At 42.1% G+C, this 16,276-nt stretch overlaps 1 protein-coding gene across 3 annotated transcripts in view; it reads right to left on the bottom strand.

Annotated features, from left to right (window-relative positions):
* The window catches only part of PLEKHM3 (pleckstrin homology domain containing M3), a 93,792-nt gene that overhangs the window by 41,073 nt on the left and 36,443 nt on the right, over positions 1 to 16,276 (bottom strand). For all 3 annotated transcript variants that reach the window (XM_049808732.1, XM_049808742.1, XM_049808749.1), the window contains 2 exons: positions 13,079 to 13,224; positions 7,295 to 7,488 (listed from right to left, as the gene is read on the bottom strand). In XM_049808732.1, coding sequence (XP_049664689.1) covers positions 7,295 to 7,488; positions 13,079 to 13,224 — 340 coding nt within the window. The remainder of the gene's footprint in view (positions 1 to 7,294; positions 7,489 to 13,078; positions 13,225 to 16,276) is intronic.

The raw sequence follows: 16,276 nt of genomic DNA, 5'->3' as shown, positions 1-16,276 counted from the left end.
GTTTGGACAAAGTGTGTAGTCATGGTGCTTTGTTAGCACTAAGTAATTGCTCTGCATTTAAAGCCTGTTTATCATCAGCTTAGGTAATTTTTCTCCAGTGGGTTAAATACCCTGACAGCTCTGCTAAAGCTACAACCGATTAATCTGCCCAAGCCTGACACTATAACCGAAGTACAAACGTGATAAGCAGAGCGAACTCTTCTTTTTACAGCGCAATCAAAAGAAATCAAGTTAGCTGGCAGGTGGGCACAACCAAGTCTCTTTTGTATCAAAAAGCCTGTTGAAACCTAGGGTGGGAGGGGGAGGGGAAGCTGGCACCACGCTTTCATGTGCCAGCCAGGAGCGTCTTGTTTGACCAGGTTGAGAATTGTATGACTGAGCTCTGACTCACGGGAGACGCAGATGCACCAGTCTAGCACGCAGCCCCATGCAGACGTCCTCTCCACCCCTCTGCAGGAAGCTGCTACACCCACCGCTGGCACCACACCGCAGGTACCAAGTCCAGTTTCCTCAGCCAGCACACTTCATACCCTGGCACCGCAACTGACACCACCACCAACGTACTTTTAAGCTATGGCACCACGCTGCAAGCTAAAGCAGCTGACAGGGTAGCACATGCCGATTCCACTGTTCCCGGATTTTTTTTGCCCCCTAGACGAGGGGCAAGAGGACCTCTGAAGGCCCTGCAGCGTGCACCACCAAGAGCTGCAGCTGTGTGCGTAGCACACGGACAGAACTAACTGCGTGTGCTCTCATCTCACTGATGGGAGCTCAAATTTTTCAGAGTTACTATTTGATTTTAGAAGTACAGAGGGGTATCAGTGAATTGCCAGTTATCCCAAATATATGTGGCAGGGTAAATAACATCTCTTCCTCGGTTTTCTCTTGCAATTCATTTGACATGGAATCTGTTAATTTAAGGTAGAGAACAGCATCAGAGGCGAGGGGGGAAAAGCAGTATTTTTTCAAGTGTTGCTAATTCTTATAGTTTTATTCGGGCTTTTGATTTTGTACTTTCTTGAAAATCCCAGCTCCTGGAAGTATGTTGGGAGAGGAGAACCCCAACTTTCCAGCCAAAAAGTTAGAGAAGTGGGGCCCTGGAAAACCCAGTGATTTGAAAGTCAGGAGGTAATAATAAATCAATGAATTTAAAGCAAAACAAAACACTCATTTATTTAATTATTGTGGTATTATACCAGATTAATGATTTTTTTCTAATTCTATGGGTTTGGCTAAAAAAGCGTTTGTGAACCATTTCACGTTTGGGAGGTATGAACAGTCTTCTGGTTATGTTCTGGGAATAGCCATTCCTAAGTATCTCAGCCCACACTGCCCACAGGCATCCCTATGTTAAAACAGTTACTCTTATCATCCATCAGCAATCGGGAACCAGTATATAAACTTCCAGCTAAAAACTCTCTCTCCTCTGTGGTTACTTGAGCAAGGTTATGGTAACATTGTGAAAGACAAGAATTACTACAGATCAAACTCAGTAATCAAGTGCCGCTCTTAATACAAGCAGGATGCAGAGAATTAGAAGCACACAGTTTCATTTTGAAATCAAAATAGCTTAGATCCCCCAATTAACTTGAAATGAAGAATAAGAAAATGCTCTCTTGCTTTTGTCTGGCACTTCTGAACCCTTGCAGTTTGCTGCTGGAAGTTCTGATATAAAAACACAGGGATAAAAATGACACAAGTCACATTTGATGTGGTGTCTACAACTAAAAGGAACTTATTTTAGTGGGCATGGATGATGTTTGGACTCTATGATCTTGAAGGTCTTTTGCAACCTGAATGATTCTATGATTCTTTTTAAATCATTACTTTTTTTTTAAAGCAATCTAGTCTCAAAAGGTGAATGGAAACTACTATTTTGAAAGATGTCTAATACTGCTGATCAATTTGACAAGGAGTTGCAGGTGTGCCCCTAGACCTGAAAATGCTAACATGAACTTAAAGACCCACCTGTCCTCTGGAAAACTTATCATATATACCCTGGCATGCTCCTCAGGTGGACACTTAACATGGTAGAGCATTGGCTTGTGCTTTTAACCTTCCCTTGGCTTGAACAGACAGCAGTACTGCCTCCACCCTGGCTGCTCTGGCACACATCTTGTTGCTCCAGCCATTTGTTACCTCTAGTTGAAATGAAAGCTAAGTCTACCTTAACTCCATCCCCTACAGTTTTAGCCAAATGCTTTTTAAGATGTTAACCTGCAAGGACCCTGCATGCACAGTTACTTCTTCAAAAAGACATCAGTTGAAGCAAAGAGGTGGTCTGTTTGCAAGAGCTCCATCAACAGGCATACTTTATTTCAGCTACTGCAATGACTACATGCACGCAGAATCTATATAAAACAACAAATGGCTCGTGCATACTTCTCTGCATTTATTTTCTCACCTTTCCTCACTTGGGGTGTTGTTTGGTCTCAACACTGGATCCTCTCAGGATATCCAGATATCCTCTTTGAATGAATTTATCTCTTGCCCTCTTTCCAATCACCCATGCAACAAATTTTCTTCTGCTGGTCTTACCGTTAAATCAGAGCCCTGAGTGCTATGAAACCACATCCTTCTGTTCCTTTCCTGCTCAGACTTTCTTTTTGCAGTCTACTGCTTTCACAAGTTGTGTCTTTGTTGTCCTGCTTTGGGATTTTCCACTCTCCAAATGGCCTGCTCATTGCAAAGAAAATGGAGAAACAGTCTCCTTTGACAGTCTGGACATGACTTAATGACCTTCTATTGTCCTTGGTCTGAAAGATGACATAGCCCCAGCTTAACATACGTGAGGTATTTGGTGGTATAGCGATTGCATAAGATCACTCAGGATTCCTGTGATGTGTTTAGACAGGTTCCCCAATTGCCACACAAATATTTTTAAAGTCATCTACTCCTGTGTCAGAAGCGATATGTCTAAGGCCTCACTGTAGGAAGTGACAGGACTCTATTGTTCAGCATAACTGAATTTGGGCTTGTTTCGCATCGTGCTGACAGACCGGCAGGCTCAGCCAGGACCACGTCTGCAGCACTGGAGATATACCTTTAACCTCCTGCTGCAACAGCAAGCTCTAATTTGGTCTTCTTGTAAGACGCTAAGTAATGCATCCAGCACTGGAGCTTTGCTAGGGTAAAACTGATGTATTGTTGTTCTGGAGCTGATGGACAAATGGTATCAGACAAAGATGAGTAAAAAGAGGGAAATTTTTCCATAGAGTTTCTCACCACCATTCAGAAGATTTATTTACAGAGTGAGGGCACTGCAACGAGCACTAATGTACAGGGGAACGTGCTGCAAAACATTTACCTTGTGCCACTGCCATCTGTCTAAAATATCTGGGCTAGCAACACTTGAACTGCAAGTTTAAGTGTATAGCTGAGAGAGCAGAGAGAGCTCCCAGGTTGACCTGGGTTAGCCTACCCTACAGTAGACATTGAGGTACCCAAAGACTTCCCAAAAAATCATTCTGACAGTTGCTTGACCTGAAGATCCTTCAACCATGACAAGAACAGAGGAAAAGAGGCTGTGGCATACAGACACACTGTTAGCATATCTTATGTCTAGAGATAAAAGGAAGAAAGCAAAACCAGAACAAAACTTGCATCATTCAGCACAGCTTCACAGAATAACCTCATTATTTAATGGACTCTTGAGATTTTCACTCTTTCCTAACTATCAATTTTATTGACTCCATCTTGTTTGCCTGTGCCATTCATTCATCATCCCACAATCTGCAGGTGGTGCTGGGATCTATACAGCTCCAGTTGTACTAATTCTATGTTGGCTCTAGGTTTTGGTCTTTTATGTTTCTGCCTGAACAGCATCCACACAAAGCAAGGCAACCAAAACAAGCAAGAACTTGTTGAGTAAAGACATTTGAGACAAATTATGTCTGTTGCAATACTGAGGTGACAGCCACAGCAAACAAGGCATAACAACGTCCCTTGTAAAACAGGGAGCTCAGCAACAGGTTCAGAGTCTCAGCTGGCTAACCTCAGAGGAATGCTGCTGATATGCACCGGTGGAGGGCCTTATTTCTCCTCCCAGCCAAGTCTGAGTTCCTTTATTTTTTTCCCTTGCAAATATAAAAAAAGCTTAGAATCCAGTGCACCAATAGGTGAGAACAAATCATTATAACTGATGAAGACCACTTTTATTGTGACCCTTCTAGCTACTTTTGGGATTTCTTTTGCTTCCTTTCCTTTCTTCTGTTTTTATTTTTTCCTTTCTTTCTACTTAGTCACTTGCTTCTTCAAAGTTCACAGTATGGTTCAGCCCCGAGTTCTCTGCTAGATGCCAAGTTGCAAAGTTCCTAAAGTACCTATCTATGCACACCAAGCATTATTAATAACATTTCCACATTTAAGCCAACTGGATCCTGAGCCAACCCGGTTTATAGACATCTGGAATTCTTCAGAAAAAGTTACTTGTAAGCACTGTAAACAGTTTTGTCTTCCCAGAGGACACCAAGAGTTTCTAACTTCACTGCCATCTTCATTTTGCAATCTGGGTTCAAGAGCAAGGTATAGATTTAAAGAAGATGATAATGCAAATAGTATTAATAAAAGAAACCTCAGAGTGATCTGCTTTTCCCTAATAAGGCAGGCTCTATCAGTGTCCCAAAGGCAGCAAGGTGCCAATACAATTAATCAGCCTGTTTTTAGTTCTCCCTAGACAGCAATATTAACAGTTTGTTTCAGTCTGTTTATATGGGTCTGACAGGTCTTCAAGATGCTGTGTTCACTTTCTTGTGATTAATAGTCATTCACATACTAAAGTGAAGACCAAGCAGAAAAAAAAATGTTTTTAGAGCAGGACAGATAACTGGATTTTCTCCCCCAGCCCTTCATTTCTAACTAGGAAACAGTACTAAATTTACTAATGCTGTCTCACCGTATTGTTTAAATGCCTCCTTTTCTTGCAAGTTGCCCGTGTGATCAACCAAAGGGAAATTTAAATCACATATTTTCTTTGTTTACTTTTCAGCTGTGCTCTACAAAGCCATCATATTGATAGTGAATGTCTGCATACTGTGATACTACATGCAGAAAGCAAAGCCATTGGGACCAGTTTTGAGCAAGGAATAACTCCTTCTGGGAAAAGAACTTTTCTTCCTTTCCACTTCTGCAAACCTCTTAGGGGGGAGATCTGGGGGACCAACGGAGCACCAAACCCACCCCAACAGCGACTTCACAGAGCAAGAAGGAGCTGAACTCTAAGGTGCGTTTTGTACATTCCTTCAGTGGCTTTTACAGCTCTTTTAACAAGTCCTACCAAACTGGAGATGCTTGTCTAGTAAAAAAGCAAACCCTTCTTGGGCTGGGGTGCTCCTCTCCACCACAGAAAGCTTTAATTGGAGACAGTGTGAAGGAACATAAGATAAAAAAGGGAGCATTTGGAGTATTTCCCTGTTTCCCCTTCTGCCATTCTGGGTGTTTCACTTTGATACAGGGAGGTTTTTTCCTCTCTCCTCCTCGCCCCAAGAAAAGACCATGCACCCATTTCTGTGTTAATTTTTGTCCATTCTCTCCTCTCCGCATTTCCTGAGCACTTGTCATCTCTCCTTTTTGGAGGAAGGGTTTTGGGCTCCCTCTTTGTCCTGGTTTCTTCATTAACTCTTAATTTCCTGAGATCTCTTCCCTCTTTGAATCTACTCCTTCTCCTGGCTTTCCCTCATGCCTTTGTCTGTAGTCCATTGATTTCTCTGCTTAGGCCTCCTTTGATCTCTCTTCTTTCACTCTCTTACCCAAGTCCATTCAGTCTCATGCCTCCTCCTGTCTATTTTAATCAGGGCATTCTTTTCTTCAGCATTTATCAGAAAGCATAATTTCTTCTCTGCTACTTTTTCTAAATGGCAGCCTTCACAAATCTTATTCTCCTTTTAGTTTTATTGCAGCTGAAGAAGATGGCATAGGAAAGTTATAGCTGAATAACAAAACAGCTCTGCAAGATAATACCACCCTCTAGAATAAAAGAAAAATCATCCTCATTTTTAAAATGCTGTAAGCTACCTTATCAAATAATAGGAACTGAGCAGTAAGACACAAACACAGATTAACACACAGGGGTCTGACACAAGGACTCAGCAGTACCTTCCAGAAACCTGTTGCTATATCCTTCTCTTCGTTGTTCTAGGTAGTTCATCAAAGCAATGACATAGGTTATGTACCGAACAGCATACCGCATCACTCCTTACCTGGGATAAAGACGCTAGTGCAGCCTCCTCTTCTTCCCAGAGAATTCAGGTCCCCCATCCCTAAAACACCACGCTCAAAATACAGTCACTGATGTCATCTGCTTTCTTGCCCTTTAGCAGCTCATAATTCCAAAGCAGTGGCTTTCCTATTTGCGGTCTTGTCTTACAAACTTGGGGTGATACAAATGCTTACAGATGCAGGTCAGCTGCCTGTGCCTGGTACCACTCACCTCCCAGTATGGCATGGGCAGAGACATCTCCCTATCTCTTTCAGAGATCCACAACAAAAGTAACTTGACTTTTTTAAGGTTACAAGTGTGGCTTGATAGTTTTAAGATGACTGTTAATTTTTAGCTCCTTAGAAAAATGGAGCAGCAGCTGAATGGGCTAAGATACAGCACTTCTAAAAAGAATTTCACTTTTTCTAAAACTAGTTTCCACCACAGAAAACTCAATATGAAACACCTTCTGCTGTGCTGTGACCATGTGTTTTCCAATGAACAGAACACTGAGCACAGCATGTCATGCATGGAAAAGATAGTGGCTGAGCAAGAGCACAACTACTCTGGTGTCACATAAATCACATGCTGGGTCATGTGCCAGGGGACTACATTTGGCCTCTGCCTTTGTGTGAGATCATATCACAGAAGAGGGCAGAAGCGCTGGACAGGTGGTTGACTCTGGCCTCCCTCATGTTTTGCCATACTGTGAGGTGTTTCAAAGGTCCCAATGGTTGCTACCACACTGTGATGCCACGGCAGGGAGCATGAGGTATCACACCTGACTGAAAATACTCACGCACAGCCAGGGACCCCATGGAGGAGTAAAAGATGCTCACCACAACATGTGACCCCTGCGCTAATAGCTGTCAAGAACAACTTCAGATACTCAGACCCTATAAAACCATTTTCTTTGGCAGTAGATAACCCAGCTGCCCAGGGAAGTCAGATGCAAGCACAAACGTCTTTCTAAATGGGTAACGCCTTCAGAACTAGATTGCAAGACCAAAAAAAAAAAAAAAAAAAAAAAAAAAAGGAGAAAAAGCAACATGACAAGGACACTACATCCTTGTACTGTATGTTGTCTGTGGTTCTTACCTTCTACGCAGATCTTCAGCCACTGCTGCTCTGCAGCTGAACAAATAGGCTCGGAGAGATTTTAGCTGCTGTCTCAGGCGACCAACAGTTGCCAGAGGTTCAACATGCTTGTACAACATGGGATTTTCCTGCTGGATATCAATCAATGGCTCCTCATAAACATATTCCAGGAACTCTTTGGCTTGCTTTGATACCTGAAAAATAAAGCAACCAGTTTAGCTAGGCTTTCCTCCCAACTTTTTTTAACTAGATCTTCCCCTCCATGATCTGTCAGCTATTCTCTGCATCTGAAAACTTACTCTGTTACCAATTACAGATGAAGACAGAGCTGAGAGAGATCCAATTGTCTCTGCTTATAGCCAAGTCAAACTTCATCAAGCCCATCAAAGTTGAGTGTATGAGATAATTCCTTATCTACCCAAAGTACAGCAGTATTTGCAGCCACACGTTTTCACTGCAGGGTAACATAGCTTACTAGATGTTTTTCAAGTCTAAAAACTGAATACCAAGTTTCTTTCCTGTTAATATTTTTCTGTTTGTTCGCTGCTTTCTTTTTGGCAAGAAGCAAGTGCTTAGGGAAGTGCCAAAGCACAACATTAGAAAATGAAACACACACACTGCAAATCCAATCACATTGTACTATCCCAGGGTATAGAACTCCAGTGCAAAGTACTACTCCCATTTCCTTCATGCCTAGCCAATATGGTTAAAATTATGTAAAAAGAAAATAATCAGAAGCATATCTATCAAGTTGCAGGGTTTTTTTAAATACAAATAAAGTTGAATTTTACTGGTATTACTCGCAATGTTTCATCTGCAAGAAATTTTTCTTATGCTTTTTTCATGATAGTGCTCTATCTCCACCTCCAAAGAGCTACTATAATCTTGATAAATTAATGGGACTTATGTTCCCACTAGAAAAGATACTACTGTTTCTGAGGCAAGAAGGCCAAATTCCCTCTCATTCCTTACTCCTGCATTTTATCACAGCTGGAAAAGAGAAGATGGGATTACCTGAAATGAGCTGCAAATCACTTGAAACTGTGCTGTAGAAATACTATTGGTTCCACAATTCAATTAGTCCTCCTGGACCTTTAAATCACTGTTTACACTGAGTTGAGGGAGGGATGAATTAGGCTAACAAAAGGAGAAAGGGCACACCATAGCCTCTTGAGGTTTAAGATGTTATTTCCCTTCTGGTGCTGTAAGGTAGGAAGTAAGAAAAAGCAATATACGTCCTTATAAATAGCACCACTTCCAAAACCAGCACAAGTTACTAGCTATAGGAGTCACTAGCTACTTACAGGGAAAGCTAGCCCCAAATGTAACCCTTTCACAACGCATAATAAAGATATAAGAATGCCAAAGCCAGCCTTCCCACCAATAGCTACACAGATAACACAATGTGTAATTTTAAATACAGTAGACCATAACTCCACAGGTTCCCCAGGTCCTGAAGCTGTACTAGATATCTCACCTATTTGTATTAGACATCCCACTAATTTATTTTCTTTCTTTCTTTTTTTTTTTTTTTTTAAATAAGGCACGTACAAGGAATTGTGCTGTCTGAATGTAAGCACAGGTAACATGCTGTGTTGGCAACTTGGATTTTGTAGAACAAAACTCTACAAACCCCAAATATGTCAAGTTTTCTAACACTAGCAATGTTGATGTTTTATTAGACATGCTAACTGCAGTGCACAAAAGAGACTGCAGTTAAACAACCTGCTTTTACAATCATTAAACTATTTGGCTGTAATATCTCAGCAATCCCCTGACAACTGCTGTATCTATAGTAAATATTACTCCTCTTCCACCAATGGACAAATTAAGACACATATTCAGTGATTCCCTAGGAGGCACATGAATGCTTGATACAGCTACTAGCACCTCTCATCAGGAGGACCTGGTGCCCAGTGTTCTTTGTAGTCTTACTTCCTTGTCTTAAACCCCTGCTGAAGTGATGGGCTCCTCATCCACCTGCCCTACTGTCTCGGGAACCAGAGGGCAATTACTGTCTAAGTATTACACCCATACCTGTGCACACTTCTACCCTGCATGGGGCAGCCCTCCTGAGGCTGCAACATTAAGAGCACAGAAACAAAAAAATGCCAGAATTGAGGTCACCTGAGTGACTCTGCAATACATGTGCACTATGATGACAAAGTATTATTGTGTGACTCTGGTGCTGCATGGTCTGAATGAAGCCGTTGAGGTGAGAGGAGCAAAGCAAACCTTTCTCTCTTTTTGCCAATACAAAGTACCTGCAGAGTATTGATTGCAGGAGAAGTAGCTTTGTCCAGCATCACTGGCTGACAGGTAGGTGTCGGTTCACTCTGCATGCCTGACACAGGCACATAGGTCATGTAAAACATTAACCTACCTTGCCAACCATAGCAAAGTTACAAGAAGCTGAAATGCAGTCTTATAATGGGAAGGATCAGGCAGTCATTATAATTCAGCTTGCTACCAGCCAATATTCTAGTACATGACTAGCATACTCACAGTCCCCCAACTTTACCGGGCAGACTAGACAATCCTATTAAGCCAGAAGGAGTAAGAAGATGCAAAGTGCAACAGGGTTTTAGCTTTAAATGTCATACAAGGATGGATGCTAACATTTCCAGACCTTTTTCTTCTAGAGGCTGCAAACTTACAGTTCAGAATTCAATTTAGCAGAAGTCAGCCTCCCTTGAAGCCTTCTGGCACAGGGAGTTCATTTCCTGCTGTGTTTGTCTGGCATTTTGCACAGGCTGGAAGCCACCTGAACCGAACAGCAATACTTACTGGGTTTTGCATGCAAACAGTGAAAACAGTTGGCCTAAGTAAAAGGAAGAAAGGATGTTCACAAGATTGCCTCTTTTCTTTTCCCTTCTCACAAACACATGAAAAACACTAATACGAAAACAGTAGGGAGACAGGAAAAAACAGTGAACCTGGGGACTGAACTGCTGCTTTGGTTATGACAGAAGAAACATGCCTAACTGCCAAGTCCTTTCAAAGAGCTTTTACTGCAGTCAAGGGGATTTTTCTTTTCCCACCTATGAGCTTTCAGGTGTTAAGTGCATTGTTTTTTTTCAAGATCCTGGGTATGGGAAGACACAGCTCCACAGATTTCTACCAGTTCTGGTTTTTCATGACCTGTCTTGCCAAAAGCAGACAAGAACCTCTCCATTTGCAAAACTTACTTAATTGCTGCAAGTTTCCTTTACAGCTGCTGCTCAGATGTCTAGGAGTACATGAAACATAGAAGAGAAACACGCCCAATTACATTGTATTATCATAAAAGCTCATGTCCTAGAGTACCTCTTGGTGCTTGCTTTGCCAGAGACAGACAGGACAGACCCCAGAAACCCCTGCAGAGGCAGGGAAAAGGTGGTAGTGAGGAGTGAAGGTTTTCAAACCCTCATTCACTTTGCTTCCATTTGGTGGACTGACAGGCACATTTCAGACTGTGTGAAACACAGAAGCTTTTGAAGACTGAAGCCCTCTTTCAGTTCTGACCAGCAATTGTGGTACGTGCTTATTTCCTGCAGGACCTCTCTGGGGTATGCGATGAGTCCAGCCAGTAACAAGCCACCCCCGCGGAAGCTGCACTTTCAGGCATTGCTGCGCTACCTGTGAGGAGCTGGGCTGTGCATTTAGGAGTTCTGTTGTTTAGCTTCATTTTAGGATGTTGCTGCACAGCTTAGTGTGGGCACACTGGCCAATTATGGGAGGTGAAAAGCAGACAAATTGAGTTACCCTCCTTTTAAAATGAGCCCAAAGAAAATTAGTACTACCAAAATCACCTCAAGGAAGTGGGACAAGATATCTGTCTTTGCCAAATCAACACATTTAATCAATATGCCACTAAGGAATCATGCAGTTTCATTATAACTATGAAGTGCAGCAGCCAGCACGAAGTTGCTTTCTAGACGATACAGAAGAAATAAACATCAGACTTTATCTCTGAATGGAGAAAGGAGATGCAGATGTAAAAGTGCAGGCAATTATGTAAGCTGCCTCAGAAAAGTACTGCTTAGTTCCCATGGAGGCATAGCAGGGACAGAAATAAAAGCACATGTATACAGAATTGAACAGAAAGGGGAATATCCCAAAGATTTCACAAAAGTAACAAGAACTACTTGTTATTTTATCCTATACATGGATGGGATGGAGTTGAGGAGATCCAAACAGTGATCACAGCTCAATTGTCACACTGCCACTGTGGCACATGATATCCTCTTCACCTTCCCTCCCTGCCTTGGTTTCTGCTCTAACAGTTGGGGATGCTGTAATATTTTCCTACCTAAGGGATGCTGTTCCTTTCTTAAATCCACCTCTCTGAGCATTTTGGCACAGACTGGTAAAGTATCTGCACAGAATTTGCTTGGGCTCTCAACCCACCTCACAGCTGTTCTGCCTGTCTACAAAAAGTGCAAATTGATAACTTCTCATTATTATAGTGAGATTACAGTAGATTAAGTTTTCAATGAATGCTTAAGCTTGAAAGTCCCATTTCCTTTTGTGCCTCAGCTGCCTATACCAAGACCACAGAAAACAGAGCATAGTTTTTACCCTGCAGATTTAGAAAACAAAACAGTTTATTTGCTTGGCAGTATTACTGACAGCTTGATAGGAGGTCTTTGCCTTACCATCCACTTGCCCCACATCACAACTACCTATATTACTGTGGGCTAGCAAGTTTAGTCCTTGGTAAAGCATCCAAAGAAAGAACTCTTAAATATTTAGTCCTAGCTTCTAGGAAAGGGAAGTGTTCTTGTCTCCACACATAGGAGCTTTGTAATTCTGAAGAATCTTGCATTTCATCATGCAAGACTATAATTTTCCTGATGGCAGGCTCTGGCTACCTTTTAATAATCTCCCCTTCTGACAAATTTTCTTCTTCAAGAGAGCTGCTCTTCCTCTAATAGGGCAGTTACTGCCTATTTTTTTCCTCTTCAGATAGCCCATAATAATAATATTTGCAGACACAAAACATCAAACAGCCTCTCCTAACGGTGGCTGCTAGGTCTGAGGCTCTAGCATGGTCTGGATTCCTTATGAGTTAGTTACTGTTTCAGCATATGCTCCCTGAGATGGCAAAACAACACTGCTACCGTGTTTGCTGGCATAATGCTTTGAGGCATGTAATCAGTTGCTCTTATCTAGCAACCAGCCACCAAGGCAGCAGCAAATAGCAAATTACAGAAGTTTTAGAAAAGCTGCTTGTGTGGCAAATTAACAACTGTAGAATTTTCTCTTTATGTTACTTTCCGCTGTCTGGTCCAAACAAGTGCTGTAACAACGTCCTTCCAGTGTCTTCAAAATATTCGTGCCAAGAGATAGGACATAGTGGGCCTTGCAAACACCATGTTTGGGTATGCCAGTTTACAGTGGGCATTTCCACTATTTAGCATCCACCACGAAGCAGTGCCAGTCCGTAGTCCCTAGTGCTTATGGAACAGGTAGTCCTCAAGGGCCCAATAACTGCAAAGATTAGGGCTAAAAGGGAGGTTTCGCTGTTGCCCCTCCCTGTCCCTTGAACAACCAGATAAGCAATGATGGAAAAGATGCCACCAAGAAAGAGGAGCATGGCTGATCCTGAGGCAGAACCCCTTAGGCCTGGCTAAGGAAATTGTGATAAAAACATGTCTTGTTGAGAGAGCGTGGCTCATTCTGACAAGACAGACAAAGTATTAGCAGTCAATAACTGTAACCTTCAACAGTTGCAATGTCTGTGTTTCTGTCTAAAGAGCAATTCAGTTCACTTGCTAGCAAGCCAACCTGCAGGTAGATTACCTTGTATTTGGAAGTGTCCCAGTTATGAACCAGCCGTGCAGGGATGAGGAAGCTGTCATCCACATGGCAGGTGCTGCAGTAATACCATCCACTGTAGCTGCACACCTTGGCTTTCCCATTGGACAAGCCTATGGAGCGCTGACAGCCTGGAGAAGAGAGAGGGGAAAAAATCTGGGTTTGTACACCATGCCAGAGGTACACACTCAGGATGCTGTAAGAAAAGTAATTATTCCCCCATCTGAGACCCTTTTTAAATTTTATTTATTTATTTTACCAATAAGCCATTTCTTATTCCCTAAATAATAGGGGAATAAATATCAGTATTCTTGGACTAGCACTGAACAAGCATACACTAACTTGGGCATCTATGACAAAGAGTTCGGAGAGCAGTCAAAGGATACTTAGCACTTCTCAAGAAATAAAGGCAGAAGACCAACTTTGAGACACTGGGCACTTAAAAACCATGGCCATCTGAAAACCACAACCTGAAGCTTAGACAGAAAATAGCAGACCACAGAAGCACTGTGTGCTTGCTACAGACAGCTCTCATTTTCCCCACAACAGAATGGGCCAGCATTGGCTGCCTGGAGGAGTGCAAGCCAGCTCCTGCTGACAGCCAGAAGGGACGCTGACTTGGCAGGTAAGATTCAGCCACAGAACTAGCACAGCCAAGGCAAACCACAGTCAGACCATGAAAAATAACTGTGAGCAGCAGTCACACTGAGAACAAGTAGTCCTTGACTAGCAGTTGTGACAGCTCAGTTTCCTGCAGGTGTTGTTTTTTTATTTTCCTTACAATTGGATTACCATGTGTCTTACAAGGTCTGAGGTCTGCCTGATACTTTTTTGGCAGCTGGATCCCTTGCCTCTTCCCATGCCCTCTTGTGTGGAGTCCCTGGGGTAAAACAATGTATTCAAAAGCTGCTGCTTTAGTTGGAAAGAACTAAGGCAGAGCTCTCCTTTGCCTGACCACCTGTTTTCACAAAACACATAGAAACTCAATGTATTTGACACCTCTGTCTTTCTCTCAATTGTAACTAAAACAAGCCAACAGATTCAAATAATATTAGAGGGTTGAAGACAGACAGCACAGTCGCATTAAACAACCTGCTCAGGAAGCAAGGCTAAAAATGTTTGGATAAGATGTAATGGGATGTCTGTGGTTCTTACTAACATTGCTTTGACACAGCACACATGATGGTATTTCTGCTTTTCCTTCAAATACTAGTATCCCCGTATGACATTTACAGCTACCAATACAATTAGCACCAGACCCCCACTCTGGCATGTGCCATATGCTCAGTCTCCGCTGGAGCTGGTTAGTAATGCTGATTAGCAGAAACCTTGTACATCACTGTCACAGCAAAAGTATTCATTAAACAGAGTTTTTCAGGCAGAAGTGAACTGACTGACTGCTTTTGTCAGTATAACTGATTTTTTTTAGTGTAATTATGTAACTTCTCCCACTGAAGTAATCTTTTTTCCCCAGTAGAAGTTATCCTGATTTGAGGAGAGATTGCAGCTCAACTACTCGAGGTATAAATCAAACTCCTCCTTCTCTCCATTAGCTGATGCTACCATGTCCCCTCTGCTCTAATCAAAATAATTAGAATAACCTGACCAACACAATCAGTTCACTTCCTCCTCTTCCACACTCCAGAGCCATTTGGCCATTGATTCTCTGCAATACACACTATCAAGTGAATCAGTGTGGGACATGTCCTCTCTCCACATCTCTCTCTCCCCCCTCCCCTCCCCTTTTGTTTTTAAGTGAGGATGTGCAGTTTCTTGAAAAAGGCAAACATATAAACATGTCAGTTGATGAAAGAGATAGTTATGTTAATATCTCCTCCTTTACCATTCATAAGATCAGAGCATAAGTATAACCATATATCTCAAGTGGTATAACTCAACATACACAATGCAAAAATGCGATCTCATCTTAGCTAATCAAACAGAAAACCCAAACATGACTGTAAACTACTATCATTGTAGAAATAATTTCTGTATGCCAAATATTAGCAGAACTTTTTGCAAAGCAGTGTTTTTAGGGCAGAAAGAATGCAGGTATGCCTTTTATAAGGGTAAAGTCAATTCAAGTAATTCAGCAGTGTGTTACAAAAAAAGATGACGTATGACTGTGGCTTGGGATCAGAACTTAGGAGCCAAAAACTTCATATTTCCCTCAGTGCAAAGCACACATTTTCCCATCTTTCCTTTCCTGTTCTTTTCTTTTTTTCCAAAAGCAGCTTCTTGACTAGTCAGTTAGAAGAGTTTCCACGCAGTCCTCCTCCACTATGCTGTTACGGATGAAGTCAGCAGACACACCTAGTAGTAAGCTCAGTATCAGTGCTCCATAGTACATATAGAACTATTCTTTCAATTTTTAAAATGCATTCATACATAAAAGTAAAGGTTTTGAACAGCTGACGAGACATGTAATACCATTCCTATTCATCTGACATGACATTTGTCTGACTAGTAGCCCTAGAAGATTCTTGCAGAAGGTACTCACACTGTTGCTATGGAGCCCATGTTTTTAAAAGCCCAACAGAGGTAAATCTTGCCCCTCTGTAAAGGAAACAGAGAAGTATGCCCACTCCTCCCCTCATGGAGCAAGATGAAGGAATCTATGAAAGACAGCATTACCAAACTAAGTGGGAACAAGCCCTCAAATAGGATGTTTGTGTTGGCAATGCTCAGTACAGCACGTTCTTCTGTGCCAGCCTTGCTAAAAGAAGTGAAGTCTGATTTTTTTCTCCTCACTAGTTGTCTCTGAATTTCCTATCGCTGAAAAGCACTGAAGCATCTGCCTTAACTGGCTCCAACTTCAGCTTTCATTACATACAGCCATCACCTCACACTGGGTGAAACAGAGATGGCTAAATGATACGTAGTATTTTCTAGCTCAATGTGTTTGGACCAGCTGATGAAGTACTGGTGGTAAAGCTCTGTCTGAATGAGACTACAGTCTCCTAACTCAATGCCATTGAAACCTTCATAAACATTCCGCACTAGCCAACACTTACTCGTCTGGAGGATGAGGATGGGACAGGACACACTGATTTCACCTAACTGTCACTGTGCACTCCATGCCACTCCACAAGCTGATAGTTTGTCTTAATGCTTAAACTGCTATCTATTAGACTGAAGACAAGACTAAGCTAAACTCCAATTTGAATTGCCATCACCCTAAAC

The sequence above is a fragment of the Accipiter gentilis genome, chromosome 1 (genome assembly GCF_929443795.1).
Source record: "Accipiter gentilis chromosome 1, bAccGen1.1, whole genome shotgun sequence".
Taxonomy (NCBI): domain Eukaryota; kingdom Metazoa; phylum Chordata; class Aves; order Accipitriformes; family Accipitridae; genus Astur; species Astur gentilis.
Note: the sequence above shows the minus strand (reverse complement) of the source record. Positions and strands in the feature narration are given on the sequence as shown.